The 13,840-nt window shown below is 38.8% G+C and overlaps 1 protein-coding gene across 1 annotated transcript in view; it reads right to left on the reverse strand.

Annotated features, from left to right (window-relative positions):
• The window catches only part of RNL (RNAligase), a 51,879-nt gene that overhangs the window by 20,117 nt on the left and 17,922 nt on the right, over nt 1–13,840 (reverse strand). Inside the window, exons 9-11 of the mRNA XM_086560275.1 lie at nt 12,999–13,127; nt 7,533–7,597; nt 7,093–7,257 (exon numbers count right to left, since the gene is read on the reverse strand). Coding sequence (XP_086416401.1) covers nt 7,093–7,257; nt 7,533–7,597; nt 12,999–13,127 — 359 coding nt within the window. The remainder of the gene's footprint in view (nt 1–7,092; nt 7,258–7,532; nt 7,598–12,998; nt 13,128–13,840) is intronic.

Consider the following 13,840-nt stretch of genomic DNA (forward strand, 5'->3'; position numbering starts at 1 on the left):
AATGTTCTTTCATGGTTGACTCTGTGGTATTTTTGGGTTTCGTGGTTTCTGCCGATGGTATTCGTGTTGATGATTCCAAAGTCCAGGCTATTATTGAGTGGCTTGTTCCTTCTACAGTGACTTCGGGTTAAGTAGTTTTCATGGTTTAGCTTCTTTCATAGAAGGTTCATTCATAATTTCGCAGATATATGGCTCCTTTTAACCTGCTTTGACGTGTGAGAAAGCTTTCAAATGGACTCTTGAAGCTAACGAGGCATTTGACTTGATTAAGAAGAAGATGACTTTTGCTCCTGTTTTAGTTTTGTCAGATTTCACTCAACTCTTTGAGGTAACATGTGATACTTGTAAGTACGGCATTGGTGTTGTTTTGAGCCAAAATGGCAAGCTTTTTCTATATGTGTGAGAAACTTCATCGGTGCTAAATTGAATTATTCTACATATAACTTGGAGTACTATGCAGTTGTCCAAACTGTACGACATTGGTATCATTATCTTATTCATCGTGAATTCCTCATAAAGTCTGTCCATGAAGCTCTTCGTTATCTTAATACTCAGAAGGATGTTAGTACTCGACATATCAAGTGGAATTCTTTCTTGCAGAAATATACTTTCCACTTACGGTTTAGTTTGGGAAAGGATAATCGAAGTTCTTCATGCTTTTTGAGTCGTCGTTCGCATCTCTTGGTTACTCTCCGTACCTCTTTATTTGGTTTTGACGAGTTACGCAACTTATATGCTCAAGATGCCTATTTTGGTCCTATTCATGCCGACTGTTTAGTACATCATGGTGTATCTGGTGAATTTTTTCTCCATGATGGTTTTATATTTCGGGGTTCACAGCTTTGTATTCCCGTTTCTTCCCTCCATGATCAGATTATGATTGAAATGCATGCTAGGGGGTTGAGTAGTCACTTTGGGATCATAAAGACCATTGCCTCTATCAGGGTGAAGTACTTTTGGCCTACTATGCGTAGAGATATTAACCGGTTTATTGAAATGATGTTATGTGTACCGGGGCAAAATGAAAGGTAAGCACACTAATCTTTGGTTTGTATACTCCACTTCCTATTCCCGACAAACCTTGGGTTGATGTCTCCATGGATTTTGTGTTGGGTTTACCACGTTCTACACACGGAAAGGATTCTATTTTTGTGGTTGTGGATCGTTTCTCCAAGATGGCTCATTTCATTCCCTGCACTCGTACTACAGATGCTGCACAGGTTGCTCATTTATACTTCCGTGAGAGTTCGTTTGCATGGTTTACCTCGCACTATCATTTCTGACAAAGATGTCAAGTTTACTAGCTATTTTTGGAAAACATTATGGAAGCTTTTTAAGAGTAAGCTCCAATTTTCTACAACTTTCCACCCACAGACTGATGGGCAGACTGAGGTTGCAAATCGTAGTTTGGTGACCTATTGAGGTGTTTGATTGATGATAATCCCAAATCTTGGGAGTTTGTTCTAGCACAAGTAGAGTTTCCTTATAATAATTCTGTCAACCGTTCTACAGGCCTTTCTCCTTTCATGATTGAAACTGGCATGACACCTCTTACTGTTCTTGATCTTGCTCTTATTCCATCGACTGTTCCTGTTTGTGCATCTGCAGAGGAATTTGCTTCCCGGATTCACCTTATTCATGAGGATGTCAAGAAGCGTTTGGAGAAATCTTATGCCATGTACAAGACTAATGCATACAAACACAAGCGCTTGGTGACTTTCGAGGTTGGTGATTTGGTGATGGTTTATTTGAGAAAAGAACGTCGGCTTTCATCTACCAAGTTAATGATGCAACGATTTGGCCCATTTCCCATTGTCGCCCGTCATGGAGAAAATGCTTATGAATTGGACCTCCCTCCCGAGATACGTATATCTCACACTCATAATGTAGCAGATCTCAGTCCTTTTGTTGGCGATAGTATTCCACCTATTCCCCTACCTATAGATCATAGTGTTGTTCCTGCTACTGCTACAAATCGGATTGAAAATGTCATTGATGTTTCTACTACTACGACTCACCAGGGTACTTATGATCGTTATTTGGTGAAGTGGTGTGACCGTCCATTCTCAGAAAATTCATGGATTTCTGATGTTGCATTTCAATTCATGGATCCTACTTTCTACCAAAAGTACAAGGACTTAATCTCGAGGACGAGCTCTTCTCAAGCGAATAGATTATCATGTGCACAGCACATGCATAATGCTACAGCTAGAGTTTATCTTTTATTCTATTTCTATTTTAAATCCTTAGTTAATTAGAATTAGACTAGCTTCTATTTTAGTTTCCCAAGTTCTATTATGATTAGGATTTGTTAACTAGTTCTCTATATAAGCAGATGTAAACCTTAAGATTTCCAGACTTTATTATTATTATTGAATTAAGAGAATTCGTTTTTATTCATTAAACCCTAGTTTTGGGTATTTTTATACATTGTGTATTTATTGTTCTTGCTTCCGCGACAAAGATACATCAATATGTTTGTATATGCAGTGGGAAATCAGTTATCACTTGAGCCATTGGGTGCCGCTAGCGCTCGCTTCCGTGTTCACAACAGAATTACAGTTCCAAAGAACTGCCTCACTCTGGCTGTCCAGAATAGTAACCGGGAATTGCCCTCCGTTGTTGATCCTTTAAAGCTAGATGAGGGAAACACCATGAGTGATGCCATGCATGACCAATTGTTCCTTGAGGATTCACCAGATGTTCACAGCAAGATGGTTACAGTGAATTGGTTGGTAAAGAACATGGAAGAAGTTGTGAAAGTGGTTGGGTTGTCCTTTGCAGATTGGAGAGGCGAAGCAGCTAAACTTTTGAGCTCGATAATGTGTAAGGGAGCAGGAGAATTGAGCCCGGACAGAGGACTGGTTTCATCGAGTGGGTGTCAATCTAGTTTGTTGAAGAGGGATACTAGGGAAGGAAAGAATAAACTTGCTAAGGAACTTAAGAGATTGAATTCGTCTATTAAATACGGTGACGAGAATTCTGATAGTAGTATTAGGAGAGGGAAAAGTAAGGTGAACTCATGAATCATAAAATCCTATGTTGGAATGTGAGAGGTTTGGGGAGAGATCAGAAAAATCCTTCGGTTAAGGATTGTATAAGGAAATCAAGAGCAACTGTGGTAATTCTTCAGGAGACTAAGTTGGAAGAGAAAACTAGCGTTCTAGTTGCGGATATTTGGGGGATTTTGGATGTTGGGTGGCATTTTCTTCCTTCTATTGGGACTTCTGGAGGGGTGTGTATTTTGTGGGATAGTAATAAAGTTCAAGTGTTTGAACACGCGATCAGGTCTTTCACTGTTACTATTCGTTGTCAGTTTTGTGGTGAGCAAATGCACAAAGTGATTACTGGGGTGTATGGGCCTTCGTGGAGGGATCCGATGAATTTTGGGCAGAGTTGGATGATACTTTTTCTTTTGGTAGTGGTTTCCTGTGGTGCATTGCAGGTGACTTCAATGTGATGAGGTTCTCAAGCGATAGGAAAGGAGGGTGTAGGATTGACACTAACATGAGGCTTTTTTATGAGTTTGTTGGTCGGTGCGAGTTGTTGGACATTCCTCTCAAAAGCGGTCGGTATACTTGGTCCGATAGGCATGATGACCCGACTTTATCTAAGCTTGATCGTTTTCTTGTGAACATAGACTGGGAGGAGAGTTGGCCTAGACTCTCCCAATCTATTGTCTCTAGTCTAGTTTCTGACCATCATCCTATTATACTGGATAGCGAGTGTGGTTCGCAGAGACCTTCTCCATTTAGATTGGAATTAATGTGGTTTGACGATCCTGGTTTTGGGGAGAATATCAAGGAATGGTGGACTTCTTTTTCTTTCGAAGGCAGACCGGGGGTGATTTTTTCTAAAAAATTGAAAGTTTTAAAAGAAAAAATTAAGGTGTGGAACAGGAAGGTTTTTGGAAGGATAGACAGATGGAAAGATGAAGTTCTTACTGATATTAGGGAGCTTGACCTCAAAGAGGAGGTTGATTTTCTTTCGGATGAGGAAAGGAAGTTAAGGGAAGATCTTAGAGCTGATTTTGTACGTTCTACAAGGAGAGAGAAAATCTTTTGGAGACAAAAGGCTAAAATCAGAGTGACAATTGAAGATGAAAAATGTACAAAGTTTTTCCACCCGGATGGCTAAAATTTAGGAATAGAGTGAACTACTTGGAAAGTTTATGGATTGAAGGCAGAGATGTGAGAGGGGAGGAAAACCTCAGAGATAGTATTGTGGATTTTTATACTAGACTATATTCTAAGTCTTCAGATGTAAGACCTTTCATGGATGTCATACCTCTGGATGGGATCTCTTGTTTGGACAAGGAGATACTAGAAAACCCGTTTGGAGAGGAAGAGATTTGGGAGGCCATCGAGAGTTTGGCAGGAGATAGAGCCCCTGGGCCTGATGGGTTCCCCATTGAGTTCTATAAGAGGTGTTGGGAGACCATTCGTGTTGATTTTATGAGTATGGTCGAGGATTTTTTTGACACCGGATTTTTAGCGCACCATCTAATTGACACTTTCATTGCGTTAATTCCCAAAGTGGCTGATGTCGACAATATAAGTGATTTGAGGCCCATAAGTCTGGTTGGGAGTGCTTACAAGATTATTTCCAAGTCTATGGCCCTAAGGCTTAAGAAGGTTCTGCACAAAGTGATATCTCAAGAACAAGGAGCGTTTATTCATGATAGGCAAATTCTAGACGGTATCCTTATTGCGAATGAGGCAATTGATGATAGGCGGAGAGGTGATAGCTCTGAGTCGTGTGTAAAATAGATTTAACCAAGGCTTATGACCATGTTAACTGGAAGTTTTTGGATTATATTTTGAGGAGGACGGGGTTTGGTGTGAAGTGGAGAAAATGGGTTCGGAAACTCTACAGTGTCTTTTTCTGTACTTTTTAATGGGATCAGGCAGGGAGATCCAATTTCCCCTCTTCTTTTTATCTTGGTTGTGGAAGTCTTAGGTAGGATGATTTCTAGAGCGAATTCCTTGGGGGTTATTGATGGCTTTCGTGTTGGGAATGACAGGGTTTGCATCTCTCACCTCCAGTTTGCTGATGATACTTTAGTTTTCTTGGGACCTCAGGTGGATCAGATTAGATGGTTGAGAGGCATCTTTTGTTGTTTTGAGGTCGTATTCCGGGCGCAAGTGTGAACTTGTCTAAGAGTAAGATTTATGGTGTAGGCAATGTTTACGGTCTCGATGATTTAGCTTCTGGTCTTGGGGTGTCAAGCTGATTCCTTCCCTTGTACTTACTTGGGGTTGCCTCTTGGAGCAAATTCACGGGCTAAGTTCATTTGGAACCCGGTCATTGAAAGAGTTCAGAAGAAATTGGCAAGTTGGAAGTGTAGATATTTATCAAAAAGGGGGCGGTTAGTCCTCATTAAAAGCACCCTGGCTAGTCTCCCTGTCTATTTTATGTCTCTTTTCGTCATTCCCAAAGGTGTTGCGAATAGGATTGAAGAAATTGTGAGGAACTTTCTTTGGGATGATTTGGACGAGCAACATCACTATCACTTGGTAAGGTGGGAGTTGTGTTGTTTGGCTAAGAAGAATGGGTTTAGGTCTTACATGAGTAGTTTTAATCGACATGAGGGTAAGTTTTTGTGGCGATTTGGAGAGGAACTTTGTTGGGTAAGAAGTGATTGTGTCCCGCCGTGGAAACTCATTTGGATGGGATAGTGGTTCGTTTGTGGATGGTTGTGGGGTTTGAGAGGAATCCTTAATGTTTTTCCTATGTTTTACGAAAGGTGTCCCAGATAAGTTAGTTAGGCATGGTGACAAGATTCTCGTTGGGGAAGATAGTTGGTTAGAGGTTGCTAACGGTTATCCCTTGTTATTTGGCTTGTCTAGCTTCAAAAGTATCTCTTATGGTTGTGGAGTTAGGAGAGGAATCCTTAATGTTTTTCTTATGTTTCTGAAAGGTGTCCCAGATAAGTTAGGGCTTGGTGACAAGATTCTCGTTTTGGGAAGACGGTTAGAGGAGAGGTTCACTTGCTAACGGTTATCCCTTGTTGTTTAGCTTGTCTAGCTTCAAAGGTAAACCGTTACTGATTGCATGGTCGAACCGAGGTTTGGCATATCAAGGAACCTAGGTCTTGTTTATCTGAGCTCTAAATGACCGGGAGATTGATGTGTTAAGGAACCTTCCCCTTATGGCTAATGGCTGGGAGCTTGATCGCTTATCTTAGGACGTGGAAAAACTATGATAAGAGAGTGTGGTACCCGAGCAAGAAAGGTACTTTTTCTATTAAGTCTTTTTATTTCAACATTCTACTTGGTCAAATTCTCATAATCGTTGTGCTCTATTCCCTCTTTTCCCAGTCTAGTCATATGGGGAGCTAAAGTCCCCACCAAGATTTCTTTCTTTGCTTGGACAATCTCGTTAGAGCGTATTCTTACCATTGATAATCATAGGAAGCGTAAAAAAATTATTGTTAACTATTGTCAATTGTGTAGGAAAGATGGTGAATCTGTAAATCATGTTTTGTTAGGGTGTCCTTTTTCTTGGAACATTTGGTCTTCTTTCCATTTAGAGTCTTGTTTTTATTGGGTGAGTCCTGGGCGAGTGGTGGATTTGTTGAAGGGTTGGGGTCATGGTCCTTTTACCTCATTAGGCAATCGTCTCTGGAGCTTATTACCATTTGCTATTCTGTGGGGTATTTGGATTGAGCGAAATCATCGACAAATGAAGGCGTTTCAGCATCTAAGCGAGGAGCTTATCATATCTATTAAGGCTCTATTATTTCAGTGGTCTAAGATTTTTAAAGAGTTTAGGAGTATCCCTTTTGTGTATTTTGCGGTGAGATGGGATAGGCTTTTGTATTTAGAAGTAGAATAATTTGTAGTTCTCGGGTTAGCCTCTTGTGCCTATGTTTTTAGTTTTATTTTGTTTCTTTGTAATAGTAGGCTTTCTCGGCCTACTTTCTTTTCATATTTAATGAGATTTCATCTTTACCGAAAAAAAAAAAAAAAAAAAAAAAAAAAACTACAGATTTATAAATTTCCATTTCCATATCAGTGAACTGAAGTATGTACAACACAAGAATTTGATACTTGAGGGAAAAAAATGTGATTTCTACATTGGCAATCTGACCTGCAGTCTGGTAGTGGAATAATCAGCAGGATGAGCTTGCAAAAACTTTGAAACAACAGACCTATCAGCATTTCTTGAATGTGCATCTCCACTTCCAAATCCCAACCAGTCTAAATGATCAGGACAAAAAGAGGTTCCAACGCTATGAAGAACCGCATTTATTTGCTGCCAAAGTAAAAGTTGACATAATAGGATGATAAAGATCATAAACACATCAAACTATTGACATATACTCATTAAAATAGATATAAAGTTGTAACTATTTAAAATAAAAAATTTATAAACAAATAAACTAAACATTGAAATAAAATAATCATTGAGATAGATAACTAGACAAACTTTATACTGCATAGATTAATAAAAAAAAAAAAAAAAAAAATACAGAGGCAAAACAGACGCTAAAAATACCATAATTTAAATTACCCACCAAACAGTCTTACCTGTTTCTCATCAGACCTGTTGGCAGCACATACTTCACGCAGGCTCAGTCCCATATCATGCTCAACTGGCATTCAAGTCAACATTAAGTAAAGTTAAAACAGATGATAAAAACAGAAAATTGATTGGGAAAGAGGGAAACAAAAAAGAAAACAAAAGAAAAAAAGCAGCGCATCCCACAGGCTTGGCCAGAGCCTGTAGTCTGCAGGATGCAGGATGCTAAAATCAACCTCCAAACCAAGCTACTCATGTGACACCTTGAAAATATGTACGTTTTCCATCAGAATATGCAATAAAGTGAACCTTAAAACTCCTAGATATGAGAGAAATATCTTTATGGAAATTCTATCACAAAAATTAAGAATTATACCACCAACTTTTGTCTATATAAGACCTCCTAGAGAAGAAAAAACGAAAGCTAAATGGATCGCAGAGCATCTTCCTAAGACAATAGTGTGGGGAATATGGAATGAACGCAACCGGAGAGAGTTTGAAAACAAGAAGAATGAGGTTCGTAAGATTATGGTGGACATCAAGAGCTTCTATATGATAGGTCAAGGAGAGTCAATCTTTTTAGGTAACTTATATATCAAGATTTGATGTGTAATTGTGATACTCTAGTTTTGTAAGACAATTCTTGTACTTGGGGTGTTTTGTGGGGATTGTAATTAGCTATCATTAGCTAAGTAGTTAAAATCGGTTTTCGGAGGTAATCGGTCTAGGAGTGATATGCGATTCATCGGTTAATCGATGATTTAATCGGTCAAATCGGTTTTATATTATTATATATAATTATACTTTTAAATAGTCCAATTAAGAAACAATTCGGTCAAACAGGAGTTATAACTTCTAATATATTGATCCCATATTCATTCAAAGTAAAGTCAAAATAAATGTAGTAATTTGCAAGTACAAAATAACAAAAACAAGAGTGTTTGGTTTCCATCATCAAGGTGCGAGAACAAATCCATGAACAGCCCACGGCCCATTCCTAACTACTACATCTAAAAGTCTTGGCTTTTGTGAAGTTTGGAATAAAAAACGAATCATGCCTTTTGCCACGAAGAGCACCTTGAAACTGTAACCTCCATTGTTTCTCCAAAGTGTGAATGATTTCATCATGGTTGATCGACGGTGGAGCAAACAATTTCCGAAAGACTACCAAGTTCCAATCTATAGAGTAGAAAGGTAAAATCAGGCCACAAAGTTGCTGCTTTTTCGGGTTGGCATTATGCGGGGTTCGATGATTGTAAGAAGTGGATGAGAACTTGTCCTACTGATAAGTAGTTCAAGAAACACTTCAAACACTAAGGAGCTACACCCTAAACAGGGAAGTGCTTAAAGTGAAGCTTGCTTACTAAAGAGTATCTAGTATTCCTCTAAGAAACATATTACAGAAGGGGGGGGGAGCAAATGAAGTTCGGGGAATGGAGTTGAGACAGGGAGAGAGAGATTCACCAACCATGGTTTATTTCATCATGGTTGCTCGCGCAGATCTAGCCTTTTTCTTCTGTTTATTTCTATTTAGTTGTTTGGTTCCGATAAAATCAGTGAGATTTTTCTCTCATTTGCCCGAGAAATCAGTTTTCTTGGTCGAGATGGCTGAATAAATCGCTCACTGGATAACAACTGAGAAATCGGGATTCTCCATATCGCTCAACCACTGATACCCAATTAGTCGCGATTTAATCGCGGATTAATCACGATTTTAACTGCTTAGATCATTAGCAACTTGCTAAGGTTTATGATGAAACTTACTCGCGGAAGTGGGAAATAAGATGAACACCAATTGAAATTAACAAAAGACTAAACTTCAATTTAAAATTTAAAGAATAGCACTAAACAAGCAAAAGTAAATAAACTCAATTAAAATAAAATCAACCCTAAAATCATCAATAGGGGATAACGGGAATTCAAGCCTCAAACACTCGAGTTTGTAACCCACATAAACACTAATGAACTCTATGGCTTAAGGCCCTATTTATAATATCCTATGGTTTCCAAATCCAAATGGGAAACAGTGAAATTGTATTTATGTTAATGGAGAAGAAGTTTGGAGAAAAAGAGGATACGGCCTAATTAGGTTTGGCCTTGTATCACTTCACTAATATATATGAAAATCGGGGTTTACGATCATATAAACTGCCTAAAATATTCGGGTCGGGGGCTCTGCTGCCCCCGAACCTCCAATGGGCGCACACGACTAAAGTAGCATTATGGGACATCTCCCTCAGAGGCGGACTGGGCCTTCAGCCCTAACACTATAATTGGCAACTAACAATAAACCTATGCCAAAATGGAAACTAGAAACCAATTACTAAAATAATTAAAACAACTAATTTAGAAAACTAAAATAAGAGTGGGATATTTCTAAAAAGATGTGGCATGGCTGGAAGCCTGGAACATATGGAGTCATGCCTGTGATGATGTCATATGGTGACATCATTGACATGTTTATGGACCGCATCAGTTTAGCTACTATGCAATAATTTTTGGAATGGATATCTTCTATTGAAGAAAACACACACACACACACGAAGAAGAAACAAAATTTTAGAGCATCGTGGGAAAAGGTGTGCTCTATCTCTTGCCCACTTTCGTCTATTATTTTCAGATTACAGAGGAGAAGCAAACAAAGGAGGGGAAAAAAACAACGTCCAAGACAAAAGGAAATTCCTAACTGAGAAGGAGGAGAAAACAGCGCAAATGTGACAGAGTTTGCCAAATCTTTTGCAACCTCCATAATCTCAAAAAACCGATCCAACCGTTTATAGCAGATTACGATCCCAGTGTTTCATATCAGTTATGAGATACACAGATAATGTCTGGTTTTGTCTTTGCATATAGTAGTCTTAAAGACATTTCTCTCATTTATGAGCCTTGGGAACTATAATATGGTTTCTTACAGCACATGCCTATCTAGAGATGTAAAGTGGTGGATCTCAGGCAATGTCCACGATGTGGTCGGAAGGAGTATCACTACTACGCACACAAAAGCAACTGAAGAGTCTGATATCATTGCTTAATACTGTTAATAGGTAAATCCCTGATTCAGTAGTGGAAACTTCTTATGGTTTTGAAGGCATATGTCTCTTATACTTATTATGCACTCACTAGACAATGCCCTATTCGCGACATTCCCCTTAAATCAATTCATGTTGCAACATACACAGCGCACAACAAAATGTCTTAAACCAAGTATTGCAATGCATAACAAGCCGCGCACTATCAGGTGGATACCGTCCCCACTTAACTACCCTCATAATAAGGTGTAGGGTTCCCTTAAAGTCCTCAAGACTAATACAGTATAGGCTCGGCTCATCCTCATAATAGCCTAAGCCACAAACAATCTCTTTTCGATGTGGGACTTAAATATATTGGGAACTGTCAAACCTACCTGGGTTGTCTTTCCAAATCAATCCTACCTCACCAACAAGGCGACAAGTGAGCCGCCCTCCTATACCAGTTGTAACACATTGCCCCAAATTAGGTCGATAGTATCCCAACTTAGCGACCCTTGACAAGGTGGGTTTTGTTAATATGCCAAGACAGTGGCATTACTGGCATAGTCTCAGCTGATCCTTATGGGGCGACTTGAACATTCCCTGTCCAAAACGGTACTAGAGTACGTGGTGCAATCACCACCTGTATCTAAGTTTTCCTTCACAAAATAGCCCCTTGATGTAATAGCACGAGTTTTTACTTGTACCAAAGCCAACACAGTACCTTATTCGCTCTCCTCCTCCCCCACAATCCCTTTTCCTTTTATTTCTTCCTTTCCAAATCGAGTAGCAACATCCTCATTGTCATAAGCATACCCCTCTACACCACTGTCTTCTTTCCCTCATTATCACATCTATCAAGTAGCAACTTACCCTGTATTGAGTAGATTATAAACTATGCAACATCAACACTCCATGTTTTTTAAAATATTCAAGTCGGATACGTGGATACGATACACATACATATTGAAGGTTATATATAGCTCAAGCTCTGGTATTTAGCCGTATCAGATAGTTTGTACCCATTGTTGGATACCGATACACATACCTGAGTCTGTACTACTTACGTTATAAGTTATATTATTTCAAATTTTCATAATTGCATGTGTAAGACTGCCCATCTGTATTACTGGGGTTATTCTATTGGCTTATGACTTGAAATCCTTCCTCTACAACAACCCTCCATCAATGACCAACCTTCCACTTGAGAAATTCTAGTCACCATTTATATTCTGTTTTGCTTATGACTTGTACGATATACAACTCGGGTTTACGCCTAGGTTGAGACATAATGTGGCACAGAATAGAGGCATTGATGGAAGGTAATGAAGAATGTAGAGTCGCTGGTGAGAAGTTTGGGAGGGGTTCTGAGGGTACCAGAGACTCCGATAAATCTCACCCGGGAAGTCGGAGATGAGCATTTAATTGATTATGCCTACTCTGAAGACAAAAACTACGAAAGGGGCGAGGAACATGGGGAGGGGTTAGGGGTCTCTTTTTAATTTTTAACAGTCAACCCAAGTTGACCGCGTGTTTGGGGGGGCGGGAGGTAATGCTAGTTAACCCTAATTTTTATCTTTCTTGTTTTGTTTTTGTTTTTGTTTTTTTTCTTTTTTGACCGGTAAAATTCACTTTGTAAGTTTGTATTAACAATAATACAGATTACAATGTTTTTGGGCCCAAGAGTTACTCAACCAAATTCACTCTTCCAATACCCCTTACATTCGTGTTCCCGTTAATTAAGTCTTTACGTTTTAAATAAAGTTGCTGAAAAATGTTCTTTTACACCATTTGTACCGTTTAAATCCCATAATTTTCTGTTTTAAATCCAAAGTAAGTTTTATGCTTTTTGAGCTTTCTGTTTTAAACCCATGTACTTTGTTAAAAGCCTTTGTGTTTGTATCATCATAAGTGAAATCTTTTTGTCCAATGGAATCCAAAATGTCTTTTAGTTCCTAATGGTTTTTCAAGTGCTAAAATTTTCTAGAAAGAAATTTGGGAAATAAAGTTGTTCAATTCCAGAGCTTCACACTTATACAGCAATCCAAACAATCTAATGATTTAATGTGCTCTAACTTTAGGTACAATCAGCTCATCATGTACAACATACACAACACTCTTGAAAGAAAAAAGAAAAAAGTACAAACTAAAATGAAAGGAAAAGACGCAAGCTATCCTCTTTAAAAATCCCAGTTACTTCAAACTAATCGAACTTTTTAAAAAAATTCAGGTCCAGGAAAGTTGAAGAAGCTACCTTATACTCAACAGTCACAAAACACTTAAATCAGTAGGGAAACCGTAACACAAGTAAGAGTATGCACAGTCTATTTGAACATAGATGACATATTAACAAGTCAGACAAATTAGTGAAAGCAAGAGACGGGCATAGTGGCGACATACCGCAGGCAATGAAGGCCCCATAGCTGATTGAAAACTAGAATTCTAATACAGGACATGACAGTTTACCTCCTTCCAGTGGCGGGGGAGGAAATTCTTTCAAAACTTTCTCCATATGTTCTGAACTCTCATGGCTGACTATACGGGCCACAAGCCCCTCCAAGATTTCTCCTTGAACCTTTATGTGGTCTTTTGATCCTGGACACGGCATGAATAATATTGCGAACTTAGCAAAACCTTTAAGATAAAACACATCTGATACACTCTGCCACACTACAGTGACGAGAAGTAGTGATTGATAAAAGAAAAAATTGATGTATTGTACCATGAACTTTGGTCGATTTATCACTTTGGGCCACGAACTATTTTTTCAAGCAATTTGGGACATCAACTTTTTTGGACGTTTCCCTATGGGACACGTGTTTTTCTATAACAGAATGTGCTTATGTGTGCAAACGGATGTCAACGTGTCGTAACGGAAGCTTACTGGCGCTGAAGTGGACATCTGTGAGGGCTACCATCAAAATGTTCATGTGGCATCATCTTGAGCTGTTGAGACTTATCTAATCTAATGACCACTATGTAAGTAAATCTCCATCTTCTTCTTCCTCCCAACCACCACCCCCATCATCTCACCACCACCTCCTCTACCATTACCATTAGTAACTATAACAGCCCACTTGCAAGGAGAATAGAAAAAAATAGTCAAAAGATTGATTGAAAACACCCATGAATTGAGTTTACCCATTATTTCCAGTGGAAGAGATAAATTGAGAATTTGATGCATCCATTGTTAGGGTTCTACATCTTCAATTGATTAAATCTAAGCTTTCCCAAACCATTAAAATTCAATCTATATTTGTTAATTTTTAAAAAACCACAAGGAGATTCATGGTTAATGGACTTAGGGC

The sequence above is a fragment of the Coptis chinensis genome, chromosome 5 (genome assembly GCF_015680905.1).
Source record: "Coptis chinensis isolate HL-2020 chromosome 5, ASM1568090v1, whole genome shotgun sequence".
Classification (NCBI taxonomy): domain Eukaryota; kingdom Viridiplantae; phylum Streptophyta; class Magnoliopsida; order Ranunculales; family Ranunculaceae; genus Coptis; species Coptis chinensis.